Source organism: Bubalus kerabau, chromosome 11, assembly GCF_029407905.1.
Source record: "Bubalus kerabau isolate K-KA32 ecotype Philippines breed swamp buffalo chromosome 11, PCC_UOA_SB_1v2, whole genome shotgun sequence".
NCBI classification, from domain to species: Eukaryota; Metazoa; Chordata; class Mammalia; order Artiodactyla; family Bovidae; genus Bubalus; species Bubalus kerabau.
The window spans coordinates 76,701,799-76,720,037 of NC_073634.1; the positions used below are offsets into that span (position 1 = coordinate 76,701,799).

The 18,239-nt window shown below is 39.8% G+C and overlaps 1 protein-coding gene across 13 annotated transcripts in view; it reads left to right on the top strand.

Annotated features, from left to right (window-relative positions):
- The window catches only part of DTNB (dystrobrevin beta), a 243,928-nt gene that overhangs the window by 136,080 nt on the left and 89,609 nt on the right, over positions 1–18,239 (top strand). Inside the window, exon 9 of one of the 13 annotated variants that reach the window (XM_055540754.1) lies at positions 11,772–11,847. The exons of 11 other annotated variants lie outside the window; for them this stretch is intronic. In XM_055540754.1, the coding sequence (XP_055396729.1) occupies positions 11,772–11,832 (61 nt within the window). In that variant the 3' untranslated portion in view covers positions 11,833–11,847. Of the gene's footprint in view, positions 1–9,668; positions 9,697–11,771; positions 11,848–18,239 lie in introns of those variants that run through there. One more of the 13 variants, XM_055540757.1, reaches the window with a different exon arrangement.

The following is an 18,239-nucleotide window of genomic DNA, read 5'->3' on the forward strand; positions in this document are numbered from 1 at the left end:
ATGAGTGGGGCTCTGTGCTTGGTGCTGGGGAGAGTCTTATTTGGAGAAACTGGCAAGAGGTTGCTTTATAGATTCTTAGGTGAATCTGATGTTCTGGTCACTTGAAAGGAATATCATCAGATCATTCTGGGTATCTTGGTCTCCTGAGGCTGAACCTATTTGGAAGGTTTTAATTTTGAGCTGTTTCCAACATGCAAGTCTTATACTTTGACTCTTAGATCATAGTTCATCTGGTATTAATTCTATCTTGCATTTTGCTGTAATGATTTGGAAAAAAAATCTAGGCATGGTGATGTAATCTGCTCATAAGTGGGCCATCAGACACCTAAAATTTCAGGTCTATCTAATTTGACCTTTTCAGAAAAGAAAAAGCTGGTTTTTATTCTATTTAGATAGCCTAGAATGTGAAGGCTCTTATGGTTCTCAGGTCACAGCTCATCTGACACTAATTCTGCCTTGCATTTTGCTGGGATGAGTTTGAAAGCCACGCAGCTGAGGAACACCAGATTCTCTTAGCCCCTTGAGCTTCGCTCAGTTCTGGTTTTGGTGTTGTCTGTTTGGCTCCATTTCAGGCTAAACGTCCCAGAGTATCTTTCTCTTCTGGGCTTTGGGTCGCTGGCCCTGGAAGTGTCTCTCTCCAGAGAAGAAAGAGGGAGCACAGAGAGCACTGGTACCAAGGGTCATGTGTCATGTCAGATAGTCCCGGAAATAGGAAAAAGTGCTTGCCTGAGCCTCAGTGTGTGTGTGTGTGTGTCTGTGTGTGTGTGTGTCTGTGTGTGTTTTGGGGACGGAAAGTCTTGCATATACTCACAAACCCACACATGTGAGTATATATGTGTACTTCCTGTGTGTGTTTGATAGACAGGGATGGTCACATGAACAGCAAGTATGGTGATTGATTATGATGCAGTAAGGAGAAATAGCTTTATTTAATACAGCAATACTCAAGGTTTAATCCTACGAGGATAATCACTTATAAGTGGTTGTGACTTTGACCTGCTCAGTGTCACCCATCCCTTGGGATTTTTCTCACTCTGTTTACCATTGTACTGCCATAAAATCCTCTGTTTTTAAACTCTAACATTGCCCAAGCACAGTTCATCAGTTTTCTTTTTTTCATTATGGTAAAATATAGGTAACATAAAATTTACCATCTTAACTGCTTTTCAATGCACAGCTCAGTAGTGTTAACTATATTTACATTATTATGAAGCAGATCTCCAGAACTTTCTCAACTTGCAAATCTGAAACAACATATCCATTAAACATCAACTCCTCTTTTATCAAGAGCCCCTGGATTCTGTGAATTTGAGTACCTTAGATATCTGGATACCTCATAGAATTAGAATCATATTTGCCTTTGTGTGACTGTCTTATTTCACGTAGCATGACATCCTCATGGTTCATGCATGTTGTAACATGTGTCAGGATTTCCTTCCTTTTTAAGGCTGAATAATGTTCCATTGTGTGTAAATATCAAATTTTGTTTGTTCATTCCTTTGCCAACAGATATTTAGGTTTCTTCTACCTTTTGGCTGTTCTGATTAATGCTGTGAAGATGGGTGTATAAATTTGTCTTTGAGACCCTGCTTTCAGTTCTTTGGGTTATATATCCAGAGGTGGGATTGCCAGATGATATGGTAATTCCGTGTTTAATTTTTGAGGAGCTTCCATACTGTTTTCCACAGTAGTTGCACCATTTTACAATCCCATGAACAAAATATGAGGGTTCCAATTTCTCCACATCCTTATCCACACTTCTTATTTTTTGGGTAGTTTTTTTTTTTTTTAAAGTTAGCCTATGGATGGAGGAGCCTGGTAGGCTGCAGTCCATGGGGTCGCTAAGAGTCAGACATGACTGAGCAACTTCTTTAACTTTTCACTTTCATTCACTGGAGAAGGAAATGGCAACCCACTCCAGTGTTCTTGCCTGGAGAATCCCAGGGACAGGGGAGCCTGGTGGGCTGCCGTCTGTAGGGTCGCACAGAGTCGGACACGACTGAAGCAACTTAGCAGCAGCAGCAGCAACAATGGGTATGAGGTAATAGAATATTGTGGTTTTGATTTGGTTTTTTTTTTTTTTAACAATTTTATTGAGGTATAATTTACATGTCATGAAAGTCACCCACTGTGACAGTTAAATGATTTTTAGTAAATGGATATAGTTTTGCACCCATCACCACCATCCCGTTTTAGAACATTTTCATGATCTGAAAACGTTTGCTTACACCCATTTGTAGTCAATCCCAGCTGCCACCTGTAGCCCCAAGGTAGCCACTGATATACTTCCTGTTTATACAGTTTGCCTTTTCTAGAAGTTTTATATGAACAGAATCATATGTAGTTTTCTGTCTCTGGTTTCTTTCACTTAACATAATATTTTTGAGGCTTATCCATATTGTAGCAAGTATCAGTGTTTATACATTTTCAGTATAAACTGAAATATTCCATTATATTATGAATGTGCCATGTTCGTTTATCCTTTCACCTGCTGATGGATGCTTGGCTCATTTACAGTTTTTGACTCTCGTGAATAATCCTGCTCTGAACATCTGTGTCTTTGTGTGGACATATGTTTTCATATGTCTCTTGGGTAGGTACCTAGGAGTAGAATTGCGGGGTCATAGAGGGTAAGCATATGTTTAACATTTTAAGAAACTGCTGAACTGGTTTTGAAAGTGGCTGTACCTGTTACAGCCCCGCCAGCAGATCTGAGAGCTCCAGTGTCTCCACAGTCTTACCAGCGCACTGGGTACATTGTCAGTCTTTTGAACTTAAAGCCATCCTAGGCAGTGAGTTGTGGTACCTTATTGTGGTTTTAATTTGCATTTCCCCAATGACTAAAGATGTTGAACACCTTTTCGTGTACTAATAAACCGTTCATATATTTTCTTTCTAAAATTATCTATTTATATCTTTCACCATTTAAAAAGGTGATTTAAATAATCTTTTTTTAGGGGAGTTTTAGATTTACAGAAGTGTAGCTAAGATAGGATGAGTTCCCATACACCCTGGGCACAGTTCCTGTTAGCATTTTACAAATGAACCAATATTGATATTATTATTATTAATTGAATTGCATGCTTTATTGGGATTTCATTAGTCTTTTTTTTCCTAATGACCTTTTTCTGTTCCACGTTTCCATCCAGGGTACCATTAAATTTATTCCCCATGCCTCCTTAGGCTTCTCTGGTCTGTGACAGTTTCTCTCACTCATTTAATAACTGGTTGGTTGTTGTCTTCTTAGAAGTTTCAGAGTTCCTTGGAGAAGGAAATGGCAACCCACTCCAGTACTCTTGCCAGGAAAATTCCATGGATGGAGGAGCCTGGGAGGCTACAGTCCATGGGATCGCAAAGAGTCGGACACGACTGAGCAACTTTACTGGCACTAGGCTGCTGCTGCTGCTAAGTTGGTTCAGTCGTGTCCGACTCTGTGCGACCCCATAGACGGCAGCCCAACAGGCTCCCCCGTCCCTGGGATTCTCCAGGCAAGAATTCACTGTCTCCAGCAAATAAGTGTATCTTGAATTAAAATAAATAAATAAATAACCAGAGTTCTTTATATATACTGGACACAAGTTCTCTGTCAGATATATAATCTGCAGGTAATTTTTTCCAGTCTGTCTTATCTTTTCATTTCCTTAACAATCTTTTGAAAAGCAAACATTTTCATTTTAAGGGAGGCCACTTTATCAATTTTTTTCTTTTATGGATTATTCTTCTGTCATATCTAGGAAACCTTTGCCTAACCCAGGAACACAATGATTTTCTCATATGCTTTCATCTAGAAGTTTTGTAGTTTCAGTTCAGTTCAGTTTAGTCGCTCAGTTGTGTCCAACTCCTTGCGACCCCCTGAATCACAGCATGCCAGGCCTCCCTATCCATCACCAACTCCCGGAATCCACTCAAACTCATGTCCATCGAGTCAGTGATGCCATCTCATCCTCTGTTGTCCCCTTCTCCTCCTGCCCCCAATCCCTCCCAGCATCAGGTACTTTTCCAATGAATCAATTCTTTGCATGAGGTGCCAAAGTAGTGGAGTTTCAGCTTTAGCATCAGTCCTTCCAGTGAACACACAGGACTGATCTCCTTTAGGATGGACTGATTGGATCTCCTTGCAGTCCAAGGGACTCTCAAGAGTCTTCTCCAACACCACAGTTCAAAAGCATCAATTCTTTGGTGCTCAGCTTTCTTCACAGTCCAACTCTCACATCCATACATGACCACTGGAAAAACCATAGCCTTGACCAGACAGACCTTTGTTGGCAAAGTTATGTCTCTGCTTTTTAATATGCTACCTAGGTTGGTCATAACTTTCCTTCCAAGGAGTAAGCATCTTTTCATGGCTGCAGTCACCATCTGCAGTGATTTTGGAGCCTCAAAAAATAAAGTCTGACACTGTTTCCACTGTTTCCCCATCTATTTCCCATGAAATGATGGGACTAGATGCCATGATCTTCGTTTTCTGAATGGTGAGCTTTAAGCCAACAACCCTACATTTCAGTCTGTAATCCATTTTTGTGTTAATTTTGAAATAATTTTTGTGTATGATTTAAGGTAAATCCCGTTTTTGCATGTGAACTTAATTATCATTTAATTAGGTAATTATATGAGTGCTATTTGTGGAAAGGCTGTCCTTTGCATCTTTGTCAAAATCAGTTCACTCTAAATTTAAGGATTTATTTCTAGACCCTCAGTTCTATTTCATTATATCTGTTTTTATGCCAGTACTACTTGATCTTGAATGCTGTAACTTAATAGTGAGTTTTGATTTAGGATAGTGTAAATTGTCCTCTTTTTCAAAATTATTTTGGCAGTTGTTCAGTTCAGTCGCTCAGTCATGTCTGACTCTTTGCGACCCCATGAATCACAGCATGCCAGGCCTCCCTGTCCATCACCAACTCCTGGAGTCTACTCAAACTCAGGTCCATTGAGTCGGTGATGCCATCCAGCCATCTCATCCTCTGTCATCCCCTTCTCCTCCTGCCCCCAATCCCTCCCAGCATCAGAGTCTTTTCCAATGAGTCAACTCTTCTCATGAGGTGGTCAAAGTACTGGAGTTTCAGCTTTAGCATCAGTCCTTCCAGTGAACACACAGGACTGATCTCCTTCAGAATGGACTGGTTGGACCTCCTTGCAGTCCAAGGGACTCTCAAGAGTCTTCTCCAACACCACAGTTCAAAAGCATCAATGCTTCGGCACTCAGCTTTCTTCACAGTCCAACTCTCACATCCATACATGACCACAGGAAAAACCATAGCCTTGACTAGACGGACCTTTGTTTGCAAAATAATGTCTCTGCAATTGTAGATCCTTTTAAATTTCAGGGTACAACTGTCATTTTTAACCAAAAATCCTGCTGAGATTTTGTTAGGGAGTCCATTAAATCTGTAGATCAGTTTTCTTCCTCTGTTTCCCTTCTCCCCGTACTTACCCCTCTTCTCCGTAGTCCTTTATTTGTTGGTTGGTAGGTTTTTTGGGGGTTTTTTTGTTGTCTTCTGTGTTTGCTTTTGAGTGGCTAATCTTGTCTAGAGCACACTCACTTTATATGTTTAACAAATCCTTAACAGTGCCCACAACCATCGGTATAGTCCCTTTGGTTCAATTCACTTTTACCTCCTGATTTAATGCTACTGTTAATGAAAAATCCTTTTGAGATTGTTTTTTTAAACATGAGTCTTTTGTGTAAGTATTTAGTACAAATCACCTGTTTCTGAAAGGGTATTAGATGTTTGTAAAGAAAATTCAGAACTCTAAGTATCTATGAATTGGTTTCTTATTATACCTGTTCTATAATGTGGGCTTCCCTTGTGGCTCAGCTGGTAAAGAATCCACCTGCAATGCAGGAGACCTGGGTTTGATCCCTGGGTTGGAAAGATCCCCTGGAGAAGGGAAAGGCTACCCACTCCTGTATTGTGGCCTGGAGAATCCCATAGACTGTATGTGTATAGTCCATGGGGTGACAAAGAGCTGGACACGACTGAGTGGCTTTCACTTTCACTTTGCACAGTGTAACCCAGTTCTTGTTTGTTTGTCCTTGTCTCTTCAGTGACTTCCCATGACACTTAAAAGCGAAAGTCTCTCCAGTAGTCTACAAGGTCCCATAAGCTCTGGCTCCTGGCAGCCTCCTTGACTTCATTTCCAACCACTTTCCCGTTGGGCTCTGTACTTTTTTCTTACTCTGGTTTTGTTGTTCCTTGAAAACGACACGTATGTTCCTGACATACTTTGCAGCTGCTGTTTTGTTTGCCCAGAGTGCTCCTCGTCCTGATGTTCACATGCCTCATTCCTTTACTTCATTCAGATCTCTCCTTAAGTGTGAGCTCCTCAGAGAGACTCATCCTGACTGTCTCTACAGTACCACTACCATCACTCTCTCCCGTTGCCTCGTTCTAGTTCCCTCGTGGCACGGTTATGTGACATTACACGTTTTTGTATCTGTTTATAATCTATACTCCACTAGATGGTAAGCCCTTTGAAAACAAAAGCTTTATTTTGTTTCCTGCCGTATCTCCAGGGTATAGAATGGGCCTGGCAAATAGCAGACCTTAAATAGCTATTTGTGGAATGAACAAATGCATGTGTATATGCTCACAACTTACTAATAGCAGTGATCTTCATGAAGCATTCAGGCTATACAAGAAATTATATCAGTATGTGAGGATGAGGCAGGTCTTTTTCTTGTGTTTTTACAGAGCTAGAGCTAATAATATCAATATTTTGGGGTTGGAAGCCATAATCCTCCAATTCATTATGATTACTAAGAAATCCTTGAAGAGTAATCATTCTTATTAATACTGGGGAAATCTGCTTTTCTTTGAGATTCATCTCTCCCCTAGCTAAACCTGGGGTACACTTGTAGCATAATTTCTTGCAGATTTTGAGCCTCAGAAGTTTATTTCCCTGAGTTGAATTTCTTAATAGAATGTATATACTGTGATCTGGTTGCAGTTGAGGATAATTTGAATGTTTCTTAGGTCCTTTATAGGTCTTGTTCACTTTTGACTACTGTCTGTGTTTAGCACCTATTAAATTAGCCCTTTACCATTCTCCTTAAACCTCAATTCTTTGTACAGGGTTGATAAATCAATCTTCTTGAATATGCCTTTGTCATATTACTTCCGTATTTTAAAATCTACAAAACTCCACTGCCTATAGATTTAAGGCGGCACTCCTCAAGCTGGAATTCAAGGCCCTGTGTAATCGGGACCCACCTTACTTTTGAATCTTATCTTCTACTGTGGAATTTTGCAGGATAAAACCTCCACTTTGGCCAGGCCTCCTTCCCAAGCCACAAGGGAAGTAGGCCTCCTTCCTACTCTTTAAAACTTTTATCTTTCCCCATATCTCTGAGCTGGCTCAGGATGTCCTAGCCCAATAACCCCTTTTCCTGAATGCCCTTCTTGCCCCTTCCATACTTTCCACACTTTATATATCCATGGGCCAAACTTGAATTCTGCTCCATTCTTGAAACCTTTGAACCACAGAGGCAGCTAACTCATATGAATCTCTTCTTTCCTTACTTAGGTTCTTTTTCTTTTAACATGATCTTTTATTGAGGTATAGTTGATTTACAATATTAGTTTCAGGTGTATGACATGGTAACAGTTTAGTCACTAAGTCATGTCTGTCTCTTTGTGACCCTCTGGACTGTGGCCCACCAGGCTACTCTGTCCATGGGATTTCCCAGGCAGGAATACTGGAGTGGGCTGCCATTTCCTTCTCCAGGCTTATTTAGGGTCTTTTAGCTCTTGTTTTTTTGTGTGTGTGTAATTTTGTTTTGCCTTTTTGTTTTCTATCTTTTGTGCTATTTTAGTTTCCCAATCAAGTGTTGAACCCGTGCATTGGAAGCACAGAGTCTTAACCACTGGGCCTCCAGGAAATTCCCAGCTTTTGTCATTTTATTAGTCATTTGGGCACACAGTAAAGTGCTCTCTCCTTTAAGGATTTCTTGAGTATATATTGAACCCGGATTTCTTGAAGATCATAAACACCTCCTTTACACCATCAACTTCTTAAGGTCTAGGATTGTATACCCTTAGTACCCGGCATATTCCAGTGTTGGGGGGACTAACTCTACTGATATGTTGTGCTTCTGGAGTACAGGGCCCAGTTGTGAATTAAAATTAAATTAGGTTAAATTTGAGAAGTTTCTTGTCTCTCTCTGATTCAGGGTCACATTGTCAGACCTTACTTGTTTATCTGACATGACTTTGATATGATCTTACTGAAACTTTGGAAGGCAATTAAAGTTTACTCAGATTGTAAAAATCTGTAATTTTTTATTAGCTTTTGGAGAGAGGTTCTTATTTTACCACTTAAAATAATCTTAGAGATCAAGATAAGGTTAAAGTAAGACCTGTTCTCTTTGGTTAAAAGGACCTTTCTTTTAACCCTCATCAAAATGTCTACAAACAATAAATGCTGGAGAGGGTGTGGAGAAAAGGAACGTGCTTGTACTGTTGGTGGAAATGTAAATTGATACAGCCACTATGGAAGACAGTATGGAGATTCCTTAAAAAACTAGGAATAAAACCACCATATGACCCAGCAATCCCACTCCTAGGCATACACCTTGAGGAAACCAAAATTGAAGGAGAAACATGTATCCCATTGTTCATTACAGCACTATTTACAATAGCTAGAACATAGAAGCAACCTAGATTGAATGGATAAAGAAATTGTGGTACATATACACAATGGAATATTATTCAGCCATAAAAAGGAATGCATTTGAGTTATTTCTAATGAGGTGCATGAGCCTAGAACCTATTATAGAGAGTGAAATGAGTCAGAAAGAGAAAGATAAATACCATATTCTATACACATATATACGGAATCTAGAAAAATGGTACTGAAGAATTAATTTACGGGGCAGCAGTGGAGAAACAGACATAGAGAATAGACTTATGGACATGGGGAGAGGGGAGGAGAGGGTGAGATGTATGGAAAGAGCAACATGGAAACTTACGTTACCATATGTAAAATAGATAGCCATCGGGAATTTGCTTTATGTCTCAGGGAACTCAAACAGGGCCTCTGTATCAACCTAGAGGGGTGGGATGGGGAGGGAGATGGGAGGGAGTTTCAAAAGGGAGGGGATATATGTATACCTATGGCTGATTCATATTCAAAAAGGGGGGAATATATGTATACCTATGGCTGAGTCACAGAGAAGGCAATGGCAACCCACTCCAGTACTCTTGCCTGGAAAATCCCATGGACGGAGGAGCCTGGTAGGCTGCAGTCCATGGGGTCGCTGAGAGTCGGACACGACTGAGCGACTTCACTTTCACTCTTCACTTTCTTACCTGGAGAATCCCAGGGACGGGGGAGCCTGGTGGGCTGCCGTCTTTGGGGTCGCACAGAGTTGGACACGACTGAAGTGACTTAGCAGCAGCAGCAGCATGGCTGATTCGTGTTGAGGTTTGACAGAGAACAGCAAAATTCTGTAAAGGAATTATCCTTCAATAAAAAATAAATAAACTTGAAAAAAAGAATGAGAGAAGTGACCTCATTATAGATTCTACATAATTAAAAAGATATCCATAATATTTCCTTCATCACTTTATAAAGAAATTCAACAGCTTAGATGAAATGGAAAAATTTTCTGAGAGACAAAACCTGCCAAATTTCATTCAACCTTCATAATCCTGTATCTTTTATAGAATTGATCATTAAGAAACCATCCTTCAAAGAAAACTCCAGGCCTGTATCATTTCACTGGCGAATTATACCAAAGTTTTAAGAAGAAACACCAGCTGTACACAAATTCTTAGAAATGAAAAGGAGAGACTACTTCTCAACTCATTGAGATCATCACTACCTGATTCTATAACTAGACAAAAATATTACAGGAAAAGAAAACCACAGTCTATATGTCATTATTACATATTTAAATCCTGAGCACAATTTTAATGAAGCAAATGCAACCATACATCATGATTAAGTGGAGTTTATCCTAGGACTACCAGCTAATTTAATCTTCAAATAGCAATCAATATAATTCAGAGTAATATCATTTAAAATTATATAATCATTTCAGTAAATGAAGAAAAATCACTGGAGAAAATCCATCATTCATTCCTAATAAGAATTTTCTGAAAATGAGGAATAAAAGAAAACATCTTCACCATGAATGACTTCTAGGAAAGACCTACGATAACATTGTCCTTAATGGCAAATGTCTGAATGCTTTGCTCATTTATATAAGAAATAAGACAGATGTGTCTACATTTACCACTTAAACATTGTACTCAATGTTCTTGCTTCCAGGACAGTACAGCAAAATATAAAGCAAGAAAAAGTAAAAAAGAAAAAAAAAAAAAAGACCTTTCTTTTTTTGTCTCACTTATTTTTTCCCTTTTGGATAATTTAATGGGATCATTTTAAGGGTAAAATTGAATACATTGTCTCCAAACCTGAATTTAAGAAAATATTCTGTTAATTTGTATTGAAGATTCTTTGTCATTGGTTTTTTGCTTTTTTAGTAGAATTCTTTTTGGAATGTAAGTGACTTCTTTATTCTCTTTAGCCATTTCTTCCAAGCTGTCACCACCTCATGTTTAATTCTGTATAAGCCCAGCTGTTATTTTTCACTCATTTCCTGTGTCCAGTTTATTACAAGAAAAACATTCTTGTTAAGAGCTTCTCCATAGATTATTTTGAAATGAATATTTAGTGTCTTCATTTTGAGAAATTGATTAAACTACCATTGATGTTATCTGTCTTTAAATCTAGAACTGATATAACATGTAGGGATACAATTGTTGCTGGCACATTGGATGTGGGGTGTGAGAGGAAGAGAGGAGTCAATTTGGCCTGAATGATTGGAGGGCTGGACATGGGGATACCTATAGGTGAACAAGTTTGAATAGAATGAGAGCTCCATTTGGACATGTTGAGGTTTATGTGACACCAAATAGGGATGTCAAATTGGCAGTTTATCTAAGTCTTGAGGACATTCATGAGTTTGTTGGTTTTCTTTTTGTTGTTGTTTTTTAATATCTTTTCCTTCCCTCCCTCCCTCCCTTCTTTGCAATAGAGAAGAAAAAACATGTAAGGGTCAAACCCTGATACTAGTTTCTTACTTCTTTAGATGATTCAGTTAATTGATTTTTAAAAAATTCTTTAAAAAACATCTCCAAGTACATGAGACTTTGGGGAATATATTTTGATGCTTTCTGATATTATTGAGTTTTGGTCAGAGGTAGTATCCTATATGATATTGATCCTCAGGGAAAGTTATTTCATGTAGACATCTGAACAATTTTTCTAAACATCCTCTGTGTGCTTAAAAAAGATTCTCAGGTTAGTACTGAGTGCAGTGCTCCCCCATATTCCCATTAGATCAAGCTTATTAATTATGTGTGTAGAAAAGATTAAATTTAATTTAAAAGTAAAAATGTACTAAGTGGTGATTATAGATGAAATGCCAGCTGGCTTAATATTATGGGAGAAGCTTGTGGTACATTTTCCATTGAGAACATTAGACACAGAGGAGTTATTTATAAACACTTGGGACAGAATGACCATGATGTATTCTGGAGTATTGTGTGATGACTCAGAGAACCTTTAGTGATGATGAAAACACTGATGTCAGAGATGTATTTAAAGAGTTTGGATTAAATTGAGTCATCAAAATGAAGCAAAGTTATATTTGTAATTTATTGTGATCTTAAAATGTTAAAAGTGGCAGTGGAAGAGGGCGAGAAATAGGAAAGTAGGAGAAGTGGCAGTAAGCTTTTGATATTTTTCTCTTTTAAAAACAGGAAAAGCAATCCCAAATGTAAGGTGATCTTTTTCCAAGGAGGATCTCCAAAACTAGCTTGAACATGCAAACCTTTAAATGGATCAAGTCAGATGTCTTGTTGCTCTGGGTGCCCTGCAGTAAGTTACAAGTGAAAAAGTACTGGTGGGTCCAACATCTTTGAAATGAAAAATACTCTCGACCCCTTATAACACATCATCAAAGTTACTTTCAGCTCCCTGTCTACAACAGCATCCTTTAGCTTCCTGTGACTACATATATTCGTCATTTCCCCCAACATTTGTATGGGAATAGAGGAGAAAGGCTTCCCTGGTGGCTCAGATGGTAAAGCGTCTGTCTGCAATGCGGGAGACCCGGGTTTAATCCCTGGGTTGGGAAGATCCCCTGAAGAAGGAAATGGCAGCCCACTCCGGTACTTTTGCCTGGAAAAATCCCATGGATGGAGGAGCCTGGTAGGCTACAGTCCATGGAGTCGCAAAGAGTCAGACATGACTGAGCAATTTCACTTTCACTTTGACTTTCAGAGGAGAAACAGTGAAGACCTTGAGTGGACAAACTGTAAGAGTACCATTATCAACTGTACTTCTCCTCTGGGGATTCCAGCAAACCATGCACACAGAGGTGTGGGATGTGAAGTAGAGCTCATGGTGTTGACATAGACACCAGTTAGAAAGCTACCTAAGAAACCTTCATGGTCTGTTATTTAATCCTTACACAGTGTTTAAACCTAGAAACTTTTTCAAAACCAGTAATATCAGATATTAATTAGGGATTTCTGTGTAATTGGAGAGAGTAATGGATAATTTATCCATATCTCTGAACCTTCAAACATAAAGCAAACTAATCTACTTTGAAAAAGGTTTGTAGTAAGTTTGAAATCAGGAAGTATGTATCCTGTTTGTTCATCCAAAAGTATGTTCTTTTGGAAGATTATTTTGGCTATTCTTTCTTGTATTTCTGTATGAACCCTGTGCACACGCATGCACTCAGTTATGTTGGACTCTTTTCGACCCATGGACGTAGCCCACCAGGCTCCTCTGTTCATGGAATTTTCTCAGGCAAGAACACTGGAGCGAGTTGCCATTTCCTTCTGCGAGGGATCTTCTCGACCCAGAGATCAAACCTGCATCTCTTGCATCTTCTGCATTGGCAGGCGGGTTCTTTACCAGCTGAGCCACAACTTGTCCATTTCTACAAAAAAGAGAGCTGTGGTTTTGATAGGGATTGTGTTGAATCTGTCAGTCAATTTGGGGAAAATTACTGTCTTCACAGTGTTAAGTCTTCCAGTCTATGAACTTGGAATGTTTTTCCATCTTCTTTAATTTCTTTCAACGATGTTTTATAGTTTTCAGTGTATAGGTTTTGCATTTCTTTGATTAAATTTGTTCCTGAGTATTTTATTCTTTTGCATGCTATTATTAGTGAAATTATTTTCTTGATTTCATTTTCAGATTGTTCACTGCTACTATATAGAAACAGAATTGACTTTTTATATTGACTTTCCTTAGAGCTGGTTTGTTAGCTCTAATAGTTGTTTTAGAGAGAGATAGCTAATAAACCATCACATCAGCTAAGTCCCATCATTACTTCATGGCAAATAGATGGGGAAACAGTGGAAACAGTGGCTGACTTTATTTTTTGGGCTCCAAAATCACTGCAGATGGTGATTGCAGCCATGAAATTTTTTAAAAGATGCTTACACCTTAGAAGGAAGTTATGACCAACCTAGACAGCAAATTAAAAAGCAGAGACATGACTTTGTCCACAAAGGTCTTTCTAATCAAGGCTATGGTTTTTCCAGTGGTCGTGTATGGATGTGAGAGTAGGACTATAAAGAAAGCTGAGCACAGAAGAATTGATGCTTTTGAACTGTGGTGTTGGAGAAGACTCTTGGGAGTCCCTTGGACTGCAAGGAGATCCAATCAGTCCATCCTAAAGGAGATCAGTCCTGTGTGTTCATTGGAAGGACTGATGTTGAAGCTGAAACTCCAATACTTCGGCCACCTGATGTGAAGAGCCGACTCATTTGAAAAGACCCTGATGCTGGGAAAGATTGAGGGCAGGGGGAGAAGGGAAGGACAGAGGATGAGACGGTTGGATGACATCACCAACTCAGTGGTCATGAGTTTGGGTGAACTCCAGGAGTTGGTGATGGACAGGGAGGCCTGGCGTGCTGCGGTTCATGGGATCGCAAAGAGTTGGACATGACTGAGCGACTGAACTGAACTGAACTGAATAGTTTTTTGGGGGGTAAATTCTTTAAGGTTTTCTATATATGAGATCATGTCATCTGCAAATAGAGATAGTTTTACTTTTTCTTTTACAGTTCAGATCTTTTCATTTCTTTTTCTTGTCTAGTTGTTGTGGCACACCTTCACTATTGAATGATAATTTGGGTTTAAAATCTAGCCGAGAAATGTTTTCCCTTCATCCTTTGAAGATACCGTTCCTCTATTGTCTTGTAACCAGTTTTGATCGCAATCTGACTCTCCTTCCTTTTTATTGAATCTCTCATATTTCTCTAGTCACTTTTACAGTTTTTTTTAAATGACATGGGTAATCTGACGTTCCACTCTAATTTACCTGGATTAAAAACTTTTTTAAGAAGTTTATTTCTATTTGTTTTACTACTCAGAATTCTTACTCTCTAGAGGCTCATGTCTTTCTTTGAGTCTGAAAAATTCTCAGCCATTTTCTGTGTTAGAGACTATTGCCTCTCCTCCATTCCCTCTGGTCTCTCTGGAACTCAGAGTACAGACTTTAAAACTGGATTTAGCTCTCATGTTTCCTTCTTCTTTTTTTTTTAGTGCATTTGTTTGTGGCTGCACTGGGTCTTTGCTGCTGTGCATGGGCTTTCTCTAGTTGCAGTGAGCGGGGTCTACTCTCTAGTTGAGGTCTGTGGCTTCTCTTGTTGCGGAGCATGGACTCTAGGGCACCACGGGCTCAGTAGTTGTAGCACACAGGCTTAGTTGCCCCACAACATGTGGGATCTTCCCAGACCAGGAATCAAACCCATGTCCTGTACATTGGCAAGCAGATTCTTTACCACTGCACCACCAGGAAAGTTCAGCTCTCATCTTCCTTGACTTGAAAAAAAAAGGTACTTTAGCTGTATTCAGGCTTATGTTCAGCCTATCTGTGCATTTTTTTTTAAATCAGTAATTATGATTTTCATTTTTTAAAATGAGGATATTAAATGTACTCGTTTTAAACACCTTTTTTAGATGCTCTGTTTTGTCTGGTTTTTTTTTTTGGGGGGGTGCAGTGTGGGAGCAGGTTTTGATTAAGTTCTTCCAACCTCCTCAGAGGTGGCCTGCAGTCCTGTGTGTGGCTGGTGGCAGTTTAGCACAGCCTTGCTCACCACAGTGGCTTCTTGTTTATTTTCTTCCTTGGGTGATGTGTCTTCATTTTTTTTTTTTTTTTTTTTAGATTTAAGGAAAATTTCCCTTTTTAAAAAAATTTTGATTCCAGCTATGCATGCATCAATTAACTTTTATGTCTTTAAATCATTTTTCTTTGGTACAGAAGGGTGAGCTCCCAACATGTGCTCAGTCTACCAATTTGAACCAGAAATCCCTAGACTACACCTTCAGCTGCTTTATAATTCACTGTCATAGCACTGTCTCCAAAGGTCTCCGTATGGCCTTTTCAGCAGAGACTTTGATACACATTTAATGAGTGGCGTGTGGTTCTTTATTCCCCTGGAAAACTCCCTAATGTATTAGGGCATTTAAAATTACCTTCAGATTCTCTTGGCCCAGAAATTAAATACCAAGGCTGATTTAACAGGCAGAGTTATCTGATGCATTTAGTACATATGAGAAAGACTCCTGTTTTCCTATACCCAGGTAAATGCCTGAGAACATTATTTACTCATCATTACTCCTCCCACTCAAGAATTTTAACCATCCCAAATGGCCTGTTAGCTATCCTTCTTTGACTTCCTTAGCTGGACATCTTTTCCATTTGAATTCAGTTCAGATGAGCCTTTCACCAATTTGTACTTCTGGATTTAGCTAACACATTGTTTCAAGTAGATTGGAATGAAAAATAGAATCATAAAATCATAAAAATAAGTTCATTATTGAAAAATGTTGGTTGTTCACCCACTATGACTTCCCTGGTGGCTCAGATGGTAAAGCGTCTGCCTACAATGCAGGAGACCTGGGTTCAATCCCTGGATTGGGAAGATCTCCTGGAGAAGGAAATGGCAACCCACTCCAGTACTCTTGCCTGGAAAATCCCATGGATGGAGGAGCCTGGTAGGCTACAGTCCATGGGGTCACAAAGAGTCAGACATGACTGCACAACTTCACTTTCACTTTCTTTCTTTCATCCACTATGTGCCAGTCATATGTGAGGTATGCAGTGTGAACAAAGAGGTGGAATAAACCCCTGAGGCCAGCCCTCAGAAGTTTACAGCCTCTTGAGTGAGGCCGGACAAAAAGTAAAGGCTGAAGAGTAATTGCGAACCGCGACAAGGACTCTACAAGAAGAGAACAGGATACTATGAGTACAGAAGAGGCTTCTCTTTTAAATTTTGTGATCAGAAAAGGGGTTTTCAATTTTTTTAGAACAACATTGAAGGCTTCCCTGGTGGCTCAGCAGTAAAGAATCCACCTGCCAATGCATTAGACACGGGTTTGACTCCTGATCTGGGAAGATCCCACATGCCACAGAGCCTGTGCTCTAGAGCCCAGGAGCCGCGCCTACTGAGCACATCTGCCGCAGCTACTGAAAGCTTTGCATGCTAGAGCCGGTGCTCCACAGCGAGAGAAGCCGCTGCAGTGAGAAGCCTTCGCACCGCAACTAGAGAGCAGCCCCAGCTTGCCACAACTAGAGGAAAGCCCTCGCAGGAGTGAAGACCCAACACAGCCCAAAATACATACATAAATAAATTTCTTAAAATTATTCTTTAAAAAAGGAAAGTCACATGAAGAGAAAATTAAAAGGAAAAAAAATCAACATTGGGACATTTTGTTTATATGAACTCCCATGGAGAACAGAAGTGGACCTGCTGATATTGAAATGAGTGAGTGAGTGGAAAGTCACTCAGTCATGTCCGACTCTTTGTGACCCCATGGACTGTATAGTCCATGGAATTCTCTAGGCCAGAATACTGGAGTGGTAGCCTTTCCCTTCTCCAGGGGATCTTCCCAACCCAGGGATTGAACCTGGGTCTCCCACATTGCAGGCAGATTCTTTACCAGCTGAACCACAAGAGAACCCAAAGAATCCTGGATTGGGTAGCCTATCCCTTCTCCAGTGAATCTTCCCGATGCAGGAATTGAACTGGTGTCTCCAGCATTGCAGGAGGATTCTTTACCAACTGAGGTGTCAGGGATGAGGTTGACACCTAATCCCCCTGCTCTCCTCATTGGTTTACTGAAGCACCTCATGGAATCCTTTGATGCCCAGGGAACACATGTGAAAACCACTGTTGTAGAACCAGCCTCCTTCATGTCACAGACTGATTAGCTGAGGCCCAAAGGGCTGTATAGTCCAGAGTCAGAGGGGTCACTTCTGCTTAGTACCAGAACTGGATGCTGAACCCGGTTCTCCCACACTTGTGTTCTTTCCACTGTCTGCTGCCTCTTCTTCCCCTTTGTTGTGTTTTTATTATAAAACGAAGGCATTTCCGTCTGTGGTATTCTGTAATCCCTTTTCTCCCTCCTGAAATTAATTTTATCCATTGTTGTTCACACTGCCCTTCACTTTCTGTGCTCTCATGCCCCTTGTTTGTCCTCACAACTCACAGCTTTGAAAGGTGTTTTCCATCGCTGTTTTGTTTTTATTATATTTCTATGCCAAGCATTTGAACACTTGGATTTATTTTTTTCTTTAGAATTTTATTATTGATATCAAAATGTTGATGTTAACCGGCTCATGGTCTGGTTTGTTGGGTTGCCTTTTCTCGCCTCTTCATTCATCTCAAATGATAGAGTTCTTTCCGAGGCACCTAGGTTGTTAGTCTGGCTTTCATTCTGACTTACTCTGTTTTTAGTGTAAATCCTTGAGTATCTTTTACAGTTTTGTCTTACTTTTGTTTTACTGTGGCAGAAAAGTTCAGGGCCTGTGTTTGAATGAAGTAGCATATTTGTCCAGAACACCTAGGAAGTTTAGGGAAGTCATGAAAATGAAGATGGGTTAGGAGACTTAGGCTGTAGTGTCTGGGTAGTGAATATAGAGAGGAAAATATTTGTCCTAACTTGGGAGACTAGTAGAGGCTTGATGATCTATGGCTGAATGGTATGAGAGCTATGCTTGGGGAAGTAATTTTAACCATGAGAAATCCATTGAGCAACAGCTTAAAAGTTCTCTGGACACTGGTGAACCAATAGGAAAACCTTTACAATATTTGAGTTACACTAACCAAATGCATGCTGAAAGGTGATAATGCCAGTGGAGATGGAGACCAGGAACAGATAGATTTATGAGCTGTTGAGCAGATGAAGTAGAAAAAGAGGCC